Here is a 13642-nt window from a genome sequence, read left to right as displayed (position 1 = left end):
GTGCTGTTCTTACCTTGTGCCTAATTCAGGCAATAATGGAGCATATTAAATTAACATTCCCATGAAATAACGTTTAGAAGAATTTCACTCTTCGAGCTCTATTTTTCTTTCTTCGGAACATTGCGATAAAGCTAGAGCGGCAAAACTCTTCGAGTGAAGATACATTTTTCAGATTTTGACGATTTATCCCCCCCCCCCCAGGAAAGATAAAATAATTTCCACTAAAGAAAAGTTATGGAAGATATTCCTTATTCATTTTTCAAGACTTTGAATACACTGTATTTTGAATGTAATGTATAAAAAAGGTGCAGTTAATACTGCGGAAGAGAATATTACAGTCCACTGCCCGGAGAGATTTATTATTGCATAGGTTTGTCTGCCACCTTGTGGCGTTTTGAGGTACGTCATGAGATTAATCGCACTGTTTATTACCGATAGGCAGCAATTTTAAATTTAATGTATTTTTAAGTTGTGTTAAACTGGTGACTCTAAACAGTTGTGTTAATCCTCCAGCATAGCTAAGGTTTATCATTGAAAGACATGCATCCCCATCTCTTAGCTTCAGACCTCCATGGTTTGGTCACACAACTAGAATGAACAGACTACCAGCCAGAACTCCACACCCACACAAGAAGACCATCAACAAAATCAACTGATAACAATAAGACAGGACAAAGAAAGCAATAGACAAACATTGAATCAGTTTTGACCTAATCATTGGCACACAACTAATAGAAAAATAGAGGAGACTTGACTTGCTGCATTTACTGCACAGGAACAGCAGGGAGCTGCACTGCAGGGATCTTGACCTGCTGCATTTACTGCACAGGAACAGCAGGGAGCTGCACTGCAGGGATCTTGACCTGCTGCATTTACTGCACAGGAACAGCAGGGAGCTGCACTGCAGGGATCTTGACCTGCCCAGGGAAGCTGCACTGCTCTTTCGTATTTTATTCAAAGTTGTTTTAATCCTCTTTCCATTCCATCCATTGATTTTCTACCCAATCCAATACAGGGCTGCCGGGGCAGCTAGAGCCTGTCCCAGAAAGTTACATTATATGCAGTAGTTAGTGCTTCTTCCTCTTGTTGAACATACCAGTTGGTAATTAACACCCCATTTGGCACTTTATTCCACACCAACCAAAGATACCTTTGTCTTCCGACACCTGTTTTAAATCAAAAGAAACAGATCTTAAGACTCTTATACACCATTTTATGTTTGATTTAAAGCTTAATAAAACAGAATTGACTTCCATGTGATGTCTCTTTTCAAGCATCATTTGCATTTGGAAAGTACTGTATATTTTCTGCGCCATAGAATAGGGGACACCCATGAGCTAGCTATGTCTCAATTTCTGCTCCCTGACCAAACAAAGTTTCAAACAGACTTCTGCATTAATAAATCATTCCTAATTGAACTCTGTACTAAAAAAAACAAACAAACAATATTACAATTTCCAAAAGAGACAAAAGTATATTTCAAGAGCTATATTGCCAAACATTTTATCCAGAACTAGAAAAGTAGAAGAACTTTAAGAAGTGAGTAATATAGGTTCCACAAGAGGAAAACTCAAATAGAGGAAGATTTACTCAAATAACTTGGAGTCAACAAATCAAATCTTCACACTGCTTTCCTGTGTTGTAACAAAGCACAGATTCACAGTCATCTGTTCGATTCCACTCATGTCAGGGGTACAATCTAAAATAGAGCAGTACTTTGCAGACTTGAACATCAAGAGTTTTGTGCTAAATATTGGATGGTAGCATTGCTATGATACCATTTTTGAATTCATTCACCAAAGTTACTCTCCTAAATGTGTTCAGCCATAACATTATCAAAAAGGCCCATCATCCCAAGTTTCAGGAAATTGCCATTATGCTCTGTCCATCTGTGCCACCATGGAATGCTATAATTTTGCATGGCCATTACTTTTACTAGGCTTACCAAACGTCACAAAACTTGCTAATGGATTGTCCTGGCTAATCTTTTCCATTGATTTTGCTCATCTACGGTGTTTTGAGACACCAACCTTGTGTCCAGCTCTTCCTATTTACGAAGAACATTCTACTCGCTCATTGAACTTTGTGAGCGCTCAAGATGTTTGACATTTCCCCCCCCTTAATATTTGACACTGTCTTTTGCCAGAGCTGATTCTCTTACCGACACCAAAAAGTCTACAACAAAAGCAAGTAATATCCTTGCTAACTGAATGGATGAGCCATGGCCTCTCCAGTTTCTCCCCATTTGTCCAACTATGACGCACAGACAATTGAGCTGACTGTATCAAAATGTCTCCAGCTCCTTGGTTAATTGTTGTCAGCCACTTACAGAGATCATTCAAATTTTCCTTAGCTTATCACATTTGCGGCTGGTGAGTGTTTTGGCCAAGACGGTTGCTGCTAATGCTATCCTTGGAAGAAGAACCTTCTACATCCACCGTTGCTTGTGACGGAGCAAAGTTGCTAGCTGAATCAGTAATTTGATGACTATGTTGGCAGTTTACCATCCTTACCAACTAAACATGATTCTGAGGCAATGTATTTTAAGGATGAGCCTGTTTTTGGAGTGCCCACTCTTTTAAGAGCCTCCTTTTTTTGTATTCACAAGAAGTTTTGGTCATTTCGAAATGCTGCACTTCCCCGTCCACACGAAAACTCTCTCCAGTTGATCAAAATTGGTGCCACAGGCTCGGGGGGCGGGTGGCACAAACTAGGACTAATACAGGCCTTGCCCATTTAGAGTGATCAGAGAGAGCTTGTAGGATGACGTGCTCTACGATCAAGTTTCTAATAGGGCACAGGATAGTTTGAAATGGTACTGTAGTGAACGCATGACCTACAGGTTGTATGAGCCAGTTGCAGCACAGCGATGTCAGCACCCTCCCCTGCACATAGCAGGGAAGTTGGCTACCTGGGTCTCCTTTAGCTCAGCCTGCAAGTTCCCTGTTGAGGGACACCGGAGACCTGGGTTCAAGGCCATCCAGAGAGGGACAAACTGGGGTGGGAGCAGTGAGGGCACAAGCCCAAGAACGTTACAGTACAAATGCCACATATATGGAGGAGCCACCCCCGCCTGCCCTGCAATGGGAGCTCAAGGATAGCTGGTTACATGGCAAGCAGACCAGCACAGCAGAGAAAATGCTCTACGAAAAAAAAACAGAAAACACCTGTGTGGCTATTTTCCACTGTATCAGTTTCCCCTTGCTTTTCAGCAACCACCAGATTTCCTTTTACTCAGTTATACAAACTGAAGGTCAATACATTTTTGCTTTATTCATTTTCCGTGTAAACCATAATGGATTCCAGTTCTTTACATGACTGCACATTGAATGCAAAGGAGATTTTAAAGGAGAGCTGGCCTTTGTTAAGACCAGAATCAAAGCACGGTCTCCAATATGATTGTTGCGAGATGTTTTTAAATGAACAGGTAACCAAACCTGTCAAGATTCACACCCAGAGTTGAAGTGTGTACTTCTGGCATGTACTAAAATAAAGTCATAAGACTAGAGATATTGCTAACAAGGAGATCATTTAATTCTTCTAGCCAGCAGCCATATCACTGCAACTCAACTGGCAACCCACTGAAGCTAAGCAGGTGTGAGCCTGGTCAGTAGCTGGATGGGAGACCTCTTGGGGAAAAACTAAGGTTGCTGCTCAAAGACATGTTAGTGGGGCCTGCAGCCCATGTGGGCCCTAATGCCCCAATATAGTGACGGGGACACTATACTGTAAACAGGCGCAGTCTTTCACATGAGACGTAAAATCGAGGTCCTGACTCTGCAATAATAAAATATTTCACAGGGAGTTTCTCAAAAAGAGTAGGAGTGTAACCTCAGTGTCCCAGCCAAACCTCCCCCCTGACCTTCATTCATAGCCTCCTAATAACCCCCCATCTATGCAATTTAAGAATTAGCTTTATTAGTCATGCTCCTACATCACCCAGGTGGAGCTACACAGTGGTGTCGGTTACCTGTAAAGCATTTTGATTGGAATGTCCAGAAAGCTACTATAAAAAGAATAAGTAATTAGGGGCTGGGGAACCTGGAAATTTGAGTGGGTCAGAGGGATAGCAGAAAAAAAAAAAGAGACTGCAAAGTGCTACCTGCATGTTTCCTAGTCTTATGGCAGTAACTGATCCAGTTTAAGCTTTTTTCTGCACTGCTACACACTGGGGGGTGGTGGAGGGGAGTCCCTGTTACCTGTAAAGCAATTCGAGTGAAGGGTCCACAGTTCGCCTTGCTTTTGAAATCCCCAAAATGTGACCACAAGTGTTAGTGCTTTCCTCTAGTGTTATCTTGAGATATGCCCTTTCTTGCTTTTTGCAAACAGGAAGGAATCAAACTAGAGAATCTTTACCTTATTCCATGCTGAAAAGAGAAATGTTTCAACTGTGGAGCTTTCTTCGGGTGCAAGTCTCACACATGAAGAAGGCTCCACAACCAAAACGTTTTCCTTTCTTCTTTCCTTTTTCAGTATGGAATAAGCCTTTACTTGTTTCTTTGTAGCCTACACAGCTACCTACTTGAACTCTTAACCTAAGACTTCTAAATATTGCGATACATTAAAGGTTAGGGTGCTTGTTAAACAAAAATCAAAGGCCTTTCCAAACTGCCTCAGTGCAGTTTATTAAAGTTAAAGACCCCAGCCACCCCTCTTCTGTAACCCCTTGTCATCTTCTCACCCAGCCCCCTTTGCCAGCACACAGTAGTTCCTCCATAGAGATGCAGCAGCCTGACAGATAATAGCATTACAGAGATGAAGTCATTCTTCAAGGATTCATGCATTACTCTGCCCCCTCCCCCAGACAAAATACTCTACAGAGCTCAAACAAGAGAAGCTATGCAAATTTATTCAGTTCTTTAAAATTTACCTACCTGGTCATATCCAGCAGAGATCCTTCAAACAGACAAGAGTATTTCTGGAGCAATGAGGATGCCAGGCAGTTCTGGTTGTGCTTTGAGTCTTAAGTATTTTGGAAAAAAAATAGACTTCAAGTGATTCTCCATCATCTCAACCTCCATTAAAATAAATCCCAACACAAGCACAACTAAAGAGGATTACACAATGCTTTTTCAAAACACTATTTTGGGAAACTATTTTCCCCCTCAAATGGCTTAATTAAAAATTAATTGCTGGAAGACAACTAAGTTGTTCCTCTCTCCACCCCCACCACATTTAAGAGGATCATTTGGGAAAAAAAGAACTGCACATGGTGGCCTTAACAGTACAAATACCATACAATACTATGCAAACACTGGCTTGGAAAAAAGAAAGGAAATGAAATGTGAATCAAGAATAAACAGTCCAGTAATGTTAAGACTTTTTCCCCATTCTTTACCCAGATACCTTTTTCTGAGATTTAGCTCACTGAAGGGGTGCTGTGTGAAAGTTCAACTGGATGGACATAACAGCATACACCTGTGCTGGATAGATGCAGTGTTAAAATGTACTGGATCTGAGTCAACATCAATGCCTACCCAGGGGCTCACATGTGGCCATTCCACACCTTATTCTGGACTGGAAGAAATTGCTGACACCATTGACATTTGTTCCCTTCCTTCCCAACAAGAGTTTTGAACCCTCACACAGTAACAAGAGCTCACCACTTCACTGCTCAGTGAGAGAGCAAGCGAATTCTCAGGAAGCATAGCTAGCTGTGCCAAAACCCTGCCTTTTCCTCAATATCCAACTACCAGCACAGTTGTGAGCACCAGTTTGCCCATTGGTACAATACTGCTGGATGGCCTATTCTAATCTCCATTAGAGAGGAGAAAAAACATCCTTCTCCATTGAGATTACACTGTTTCCTCCCTGAAAAGGAACAGAAGACTTTTCAGGTTCTAATATTGGGAATGTTGTTGGTAACCTCCTGGATAAATTCTAGTTCATTTTCCTGATTATTTTGTTACTATCATCACTAACAGCCCCCCTTTTATTTTGGGTAGCATAGCCACGGGGTTTCCACTTGAACTATAACCTTATACATTTCCAGAACCCATAACCATCTGCCTAGATACTGTAGCTATGGCAATAACCTCTCTGTCAATTCCAGTTGGCCAGGTGCACTCACTAACCATCTTCTTACTTACCAGCATCCCAACCCAGAAAATGACCAAGGCTGCTCTCAATGTTATCCTACTATGCTTTCTTCTTCATAAAATCTTGAGGGTTCATAGAAGGGCTCATCCACAGGAACCGATCTTATAGGGAGCTGAAGTCACCAAGTGCAGCCAATTCCATGATTTCCTTGTGAGAATCCGAAGAATGTGACTCTCCTGAATGAAACGACTCCTCCCCTTGATGACTCACCTGTGCTTTCAACGGCAGCTACCCTACAATTCCTGAAGTCATCATGACTTTCTTTTGGAACTAAACCCTCCACCCCAAATTATGCCAAAATGAAGGCAGTGCAGCACCTCTCTGTTAATATTTTTTCCCATCATGAAACCTCTCCAAGCCTACAGCTCAGTAATGAACACTGTGAGCTAAACGTAGACAGTCACTTCTGCCTATCTTGTTCTCAGCTAGATTATCGCTGGTTAATTACTGGAAAATAAATGAGAAACCATTCATACCAGCCCTCTATGTTTGTATTGCTGTTTCCAGTGACATTTCTTTCTTGTAGGGATAGAGAAAGCCCACAGGCAGCAGCTATCAACCAGAGTTGGGCAAATTTCCTCAGTTCCTCAGAACAGCTCATGACAAAGTCAGCTGCAGTTTCCAAACATAAACATCACAACAATGAAAGGAGAGGGACAGTACAATTGTCCTTTATTGTTTATTTAGACATTAATTCTGCTAAATCCCTTAACTTTCTTTAACCTGAAATGTAGTGGCATTTCATACAGTAAGTATTTGTGGAATATGGGGCATGTTTTTGTGCTACAGAACTCCACACAGCATCACAGGCTGTGCTGGGTTTCATTTCATTTAGAGCTGCATTCTCACCCAGGCAGCTAGACATGACTGATAACACCCTGATGTCCACTCTTCAACTGTGATGTTTTATGATATGTTTAGGTAATATGCACACACCAGGCAAATATCCACAATATTCTAAGTGCTTTATGTCTTTTCCTCATGTAGTTTCATCATTATGGTTATATTTTAGCCAAATGGAGCCATCTAGTGGTTTGTGTCTAGGACCAACAAGAAACTTTGAGCTCATATACAATATACAGGCATGTTTCCTTCCTATACTTGAAATAAACATTGGCTTGAGTGTGTGTTATCGTTTTCGTGCATCTCCTATTTAGCTTGAGCCTCCAGAAAGTATGACTGATTCTTTTTTATTTTATACAAATATAGACAAACAACGTCCTGCCCAGGATGCAGTTCTGCTCCAAGCCCTGTGATGGACTGGTTTCTTGTCCAGGGTGGGTGTGTGTCCTGTGATCGACTCACAGGTACTGTCCTGCTACTGTCCTCTCATCAGAAGTATCGGAATTCATCAAACATATCGATGAACAAAAAACTGAACTTTATGTTAGAAATTTGAAAACATACGGACTATCACTAGTCATCTTATTAAAGCTATACCATGGCTGGAGATGGAGCAATGTTGCTCTTTGTCAATCGAGATACACATGGGTGAACAAAGATCAAAACCACTGACTCCTGTGGGAATGGAGAAATAGAACTTCATACACTGCCCATAAAGCAATCTGAAATATAGACAAGGAACAGGATACGTCCTGATCACTGTCAAACATGAACTAGGGTGTGCCAAGTGAAATCCTATGCTAGGTGAGAAACCTTAAAGTAAAAAAGAAGAGCACTCAGTCCATTTAATGTCCTTTTGTGAACCACTGGTCCTGAAGCCCTGTTTTATACCTGGCTCTGTGTTTATCTTGTCTCTGCTGAGCCTCCTGTCACCACAAACATACAGTAAAGTATTTGTTGTTGTTGTTTTTTTTGTTTTACAGGAATTACTTTTCTTTATTTTTTTTTACTTAGGTTTCATTTGATTACAGAATGAAGAGTTGAGAAAATGACAACAGCTATGAATGATTACACTCTGCACTGTTCTATCATACAGTTAAACACCAGAATTAGTAAACCCAATATCAATGGCACCAATGTCATTCACCAATTCATTAAAATGTTAAGACTCAAAGCAGGTAAAGCCTTCTTCCAAACATCAGCTTCTGGCTGCCTGTGAATCCCAGTTTGGAGAGCATGCAGTACTGTATTTAGTACTGATTGGAATTAAGTGGAGATTAATCCAGAATTAATTGGAATTAAGTGGAGATTAATCCAGATTTGTGCAGATAATTGCAATTAGAGAACTCTTGAGATTCACTTCTGCACAGGGGTGCATTCACTCTTAATCAGCACCTTCTGATTCTTCCAGGGGACATTCAAGACCACAAAATGACACCTGAACACCTGCAAAAGACATAAAGACATAAAGACATCAGGCATGATTCTGTCCAGCACCCAGACCTCACTTCCTTTTCTTAGTCTTGTACTATATTTTGGCTCCTTGTTTCAGTGGACTAAACAATGCTTGTAGGAGTAGATCAAGCTCTTGTAAAGCACTTGCTGAATATTATCCCCTTTTGTGCACCTAGTAAACCCACAGACATTACTTATAAAATGCAAGCTGAGATTCACAGCGTTTGAGTCCAGATAAAAGGAAAAAGGACATTTCATTCTGAATAAACATATTTATTTAATATAATTCTCCCTTTTTAGTGTCATCCTGATGACAGAAAAACGCAGTTGCAAGGGAGCACACCAAATTCTCTTCTGAAGTAAAAATTAGAATTCACAACATATAGACATTTCCCTCAACAATAAAAAACAATTTATGAAAAAGTGATGAAAGAATTATAATGATATATAAGAATTATAAGAAAATTCAAATTAATACTAAAACCATATTCATTTATTTTGAAAGACCAAAATAAATGAATATGGTTTTATTCATACCTCCTTTCATACTCTGGAGGTATGAAATCTGCAATGTGTACAGAAGTGACTGCTGTATGTTCTGTTTTTGAGAATCTGCCTCTGGCAGATGTCATTAAGAAACGTCTTCATCTGCAAGCCAACAATATCTTTTTGTATATGACAAACCAAAGAAAGTCACAGGAAATGTCTGAGAAACTTTTCAAGACATTGCTTATTCTTCTTTTGTTCTACCACAGCTTTCTGCATAGAATGTCATGGAAAAATAACTAACATCTGAAAGGATTCTTTGTTTTGGAGTTATTAGAACACAAGCTCTTCATCAATAAAACAAAGCAGATTTATGACTTACATGTAATGACAATGACCTGCTGGTTTTGCATGACTAGAGCACAAGAGTTACTACACTGAACATAACTAACTTAACATACCTAAGGTGTAAGGTTTTCCCTTCTAGCTGTCTAAAACTGGGAGTACAATAGCCTACCAAGCTGTAGATCTTACATTGTTATTTTAAGGTAAATTACTTCAAACAGTGCAACAGTTCAGTTCACTTTAATATAAAAGATTATTCAAATTCATACTCATACTGGATATCAGTAATGGGGCAAAGCGAAACATAGATGTTATCGCAATAATTCCATTATTTGGTGCTTTGATGATAGTGGTGGAAAACAAGCCTCTCCAGAATCTCCCTGAAGTGTTCGGCTGGGTTGAGATCTGGTGACTGGGATGGCCATGGCATATGGTTTACATCGCTTTCATGTTCATCCAGCCATTCAGTGACCACTCGTGCCCTGTGATCCTGGAAGATTCCACTCCCATCAGGTTAGAAATGCTTCAACCACAAGATGAACTATGAACCACAATGCCCCTCAGAGTGGCTTTCTATTTATTGGCATTTTGCTTGCCCTCTAACAGGCTGAATGGACCTAAACCATGTCAGGAAAATGAACCCCACACCGTTACAGAGCCACCAGAACCCTTCACTGTGGGAAACGAGACCCAAGTCTGTAGGGTTTTTTTGGCGTGCTCCCCGCATGTACTCGGCCACTTGTTGAGAACAGGGTGAAGGAAGACTCATTTGACCATGCGACTCTTTCCCACTGGTCAAGAGACCAATGCCTGTGTTTTTTGCACCACGTTACTCACAGAGTACTCACAGAACTGTACTTTAAGGTGTAATAAGGATCTTATGCACAGTAACCTGACCATTCTATCTGTCTATGTTAAGTTCTCGAGGGATTGTACTTGATGAAACTTCACACCTTAGATTGACATTAGAGGTGAGCCGATTCAGAGTTGCTTGTCTGTTTTTCCTCACATCTTGAACCAGTTGAGGGGCATGCACAATTTCCCCTAGTTGCTGACGTCTTTCCCTCAGACTTCCATGTCAATATGGCCTTAGGCACTGTTCCTTGTGAAACATCAGCAAGTTGAGCAGTCTTCGTCACAGAAACTCCTGCCAAATGTGCCCCAACAATCACCTCTCAAAGTCACTGAGATGTTTTCTTCTCAGACATGGTAGCCAAAATAATGGGCAACATAGCCTGTCCAATACAATGATGGGGTGCTAATTGCTTAATGAAATCAGATATCACACCTGTGTGAAAGCACCTGCTTTCTATACACTTTGTATCCCTCATTTGTTTCCCTCAACTGTTTCCTTTATTCTTGCAGGTACCTGTATATTTAGGAAAACTATTTGCAGGAAATATGCACATTTACGGCCTGCCAGACCAAATTATGTGTTGTAAGTCATGTTTTTAAGTCGCATTGGTTTTCCTTCTACACACAATTTCAAAATTCAGATGACTTGATCCTTATTTGCATAGAGTTACCAAAACAAACATGCTATAGGCAGAAATCTAAAACCTAAGACAGTGTGTGAGTTAATAGAATCTGGCTCTCCACAAACGCAGTCAGAGCAGTTTGTTCACTAGGTTGTTCACACAGGTGTCTGTTCAGAGTCTTCAAGCACCACTTCTAGTTGCAGACTCATTCTTGTTATTCCAATGAGCTGTATTCAGAGCAGCTTTTTCTGCCCAAAGGCACCCATGACTGTGCTGATAAAAGTGCTTGTTTATACGTGGAAGAAGTTCAGGGTGTGTAAGTCTAAAAGATTGTGCAGTGCATGAGACAAAACCATGACCTAACTTTCCTACATTTTTTCTTTCTCAGAAGTAGAATCTGAGTTTGATGACTGATAAAAGCTCAGAAAGACCACTCAAGAGATAGGTGCTTGCTACGGTGTGGGCATAAAAACCCTTTATCTACTGATCTAAATTTCAGTGTTCTGAAAAGAAACACAGGTTTATCCTGAAGCGGTTGTCCAGCAACACACCATATTAAATGTACTGCAAGCTACGCCATAAGGCAGCTGTACCCAGGATTCCCTGGGCTGTTGTGTGCTTTTTGCCAAGTGCTTCCTGATTTGGGTGCACTTGAGTTCCCAGGGTGCCTGTGAGCTGAATGTGTCGTCAGCAAAGAGCTGCATTACTCCTCCAAGCAGTTCCCCCACTCTTCTCTACGGCACTGTGTCTGGCAGCACAACTGCAGGCATTTCAAGGGCAAGTGTGCTCAGTCTTTGTCCCACCCATGATGGCATGCTTGCCACAGCAATGAGTTAAGCAACTTGGCACTGGCAGTGCCGTTCAGGAGAAAGAAGAGAATTGGCACTCCAGATTTAAGCAATCCAAATTATTCATGAATGCTAAAAACCTTAAGAAAAAAGGGAGAAAAGTAGCTTCAAACTAAAAAGTCAATATGTTGTTTCATATGCAGACACTGTTCATTATACACAGATGAGTTTGTTTGCATCATGTGGGGTAAAACATTTATGAGATCATGTGACTCCAGAGAGTCCAGGTGATTTACAAAGTAAAGAAAGGCTTTGATATTGACTATCACACTGGAAAACCGCCAACAGTCTAAAGTCTAATATTCTGCGCAAGAACAAATAACAACTCCTTGTCAAGCCAATCTGGCTGCCCTTGACATCTCCCACACCCTGGACAGACATCAAGCCTGTCCAATATGAGAGCCCCAAGCGGCCATTTTCACTGCACTGGGATTGGAACTGCAAGAAAGTGGAAAAACAACTGAAAACGAATTTTACCTTAGCATCTTCAGGTGAGGTGAAGAATTCGCATGAGTCCATGCCTGTTTCCTCCCCTTTTTTACACTGTGATCTCTTCACCAGGACATCCATCTCATACCGCATTCCACCCACAGCCTGAGACACATGTGGAGATATGTAACAGGGTCATGGACTGTGCATGGCAGGGTGCCATGTCTTTAAGCAAAATAGTAACATTATTTCAGCTTTTATGGCAAGAATTTTTAAACTGTCCACCTAGCTTCATAATAATGTATTTAAATGTGCTGCCTGATGTGATAATGCACTGTATTAAATTAGTGCTTTCTTCTGCATCTATGACACTGATTTCTTTGGTCAGCTGAAATCTGCAAACAAGCAAAACCATTAAATAAATAGATTTTGAAGAGCTGTGCTGCCACAGCTGAGCAAAAACAAATACCGTCAGAAGTTACGCTTTAGAAGTTATAGTTCTTTCTGGCTTCGAATATAATTTTTACTGACTTGGCAGGTTTTGGTTTTGAAGAGGGAGATTTGCTTCCTAAGAAGATAACGTAGTCAAAGCCTGACTTAGAAAATCAAAAATACCATCTAGAATGTTTCATGAAACATCATAAGCAGTTTTCAGGTGCACCTCAGTTTAAAAAAGTACTTACCATCTGTTTCACGGACTCGAAAGTGGTTATTTTGTAGAGGTAGGGGTCCTTGTTGAAGTAATTAAATGATTCCAGGGCAAAGGCAGCAGAGTCTTGGACTTCTGGGTTGTTGGGATCAGCATCTTCTAGAGCTGCTGCAGGTGCTGACGACATGATTAGGAGAGCTGAGGAGAGGAGAACACAGAAGAGTTGCCACTGGCTTGTCATCTTCTATTGCTCTTGACTCTGGAGTGACACTGAAGACTGGGCGTTTATATGGGCCTGGCCAGAGTACAGCTAGGAAGCTGGTATAAGGCTACAGTGTTTATTCTTCCTATTCAAATCAGAAGGAGGAGTTGATAAAACAGCACATTCCACACTTCTATTATCAAATTTACTGTTCTCAGACCATTAGATCCTTTTAAATAAGCTTTCAGTTCAGTCTGTCACCAAGCTGTGTGACTAAGAAGTTATCTGATGCGTGGCACTCTGTTTTTATCTTGCTAATCAAACATTTTCTGTTTGCGTTTTGTCCTTTGCGTAGGTCATGTGTGATGGGTGGCGCTCTGCTCAGCCTCTGCCAGGAGTTGATCACAGCTACTCGCTGGTCTGGGGGAGCCTAGACAATAGTGAATTCTGTTGTGACAACAATAATTGCTTACACTTATATAGCACTTTTGTGGACACTGCACTCAAAGCACGTTATAGTTAATGGGGACTCCCCTCCACCACCACCAATGTGTAGCCCCCATCTAGATGATGCAATGGCAGCCAAAGTACACCAGTACGCTCACCACACCCCAGCTACCAGTAGGGAGAACAGTGATAAAGCCAATTCAGAGATGGGGATTATTAGGAGGCCATGATTGGTAAAGGCCAGGGGGAAATCTGACCAGGGCACTGGGGAAACACCACTGCTGTTCTCAAGAAATGCCCTGAAGATTTTTAATGGCTATGTTAAGTCAGGACTTCAGTTTTACATCTTATCTAGAAGATG

The 13642-nt window shown here is 41.0% G+C and overlaps 1 protein-coding gene and 1 long non-coding RNA gene across 2 annotated transcripts; both read right to left on the bottom strand.

Moving 5' to 3' along the window:
- Positions 1 to 404: 404 nt before the first annotated feature.
- Positions 405 to 6161, bottom strand: LOC138223150 (uncharacterized). Its single transcript, XR_011181672.1, has 3 exons — positions 6090 to 6161; positions 4875 to 4962; positions 405 to 1166 (listed from the first exon to the last, which is right to left on the bottom strand). It is a non-coding gene; the product is annotated as an uncharacterized lncRNA (long non-coding RNA).
- A 583-nt stretch (positions 6162 to 6744) lies between these two features.
- Positions 6745 to 13135, bottom strand: LOC107079444 (cystatin-like). The gene is made up of 3 exons (XM_015363716.2): positions 12667 to 13135; positions 12032 to 12148; positions 6745 to 8388 (listed from the first exon to the last, which is right to left on the bottom strand). Exons 1-3 carry the CDS (start codon positions 12871 to 12873, stop codon positions 8299 to 8301), a joined length of 414 nt encoding a protein of 137 aa, XP_015219202.2. The 5' UTR covers positions 12874 to 13135; the 3' UTR covers positions 6745 to 8298.
- Positions 13136 to 13642: the final 507 nt, after the last annotated feature.

Source organism: Lepisosteus oculatus, chromosome 15 (genome assembly GCF_040954835.1).
Source record: "Lepisosteus oculatus isolate fLepOcu1 chromosome 15, fLepOcu1.hap2, whole genome shotgun sequence".
Taxonomy (NCBI): Eukaryota; Metazoa; Chordata; class Actinopteri; order Semionotiformes; family Lepisosteidae; genus Lepisosteus; species Lepisosteus oculatus.
The sequence above is the reverse complement of the archived record's forward strand: the minus strand, read 5'-3'. Positions and strand labels throughout refer to the sequence as shown.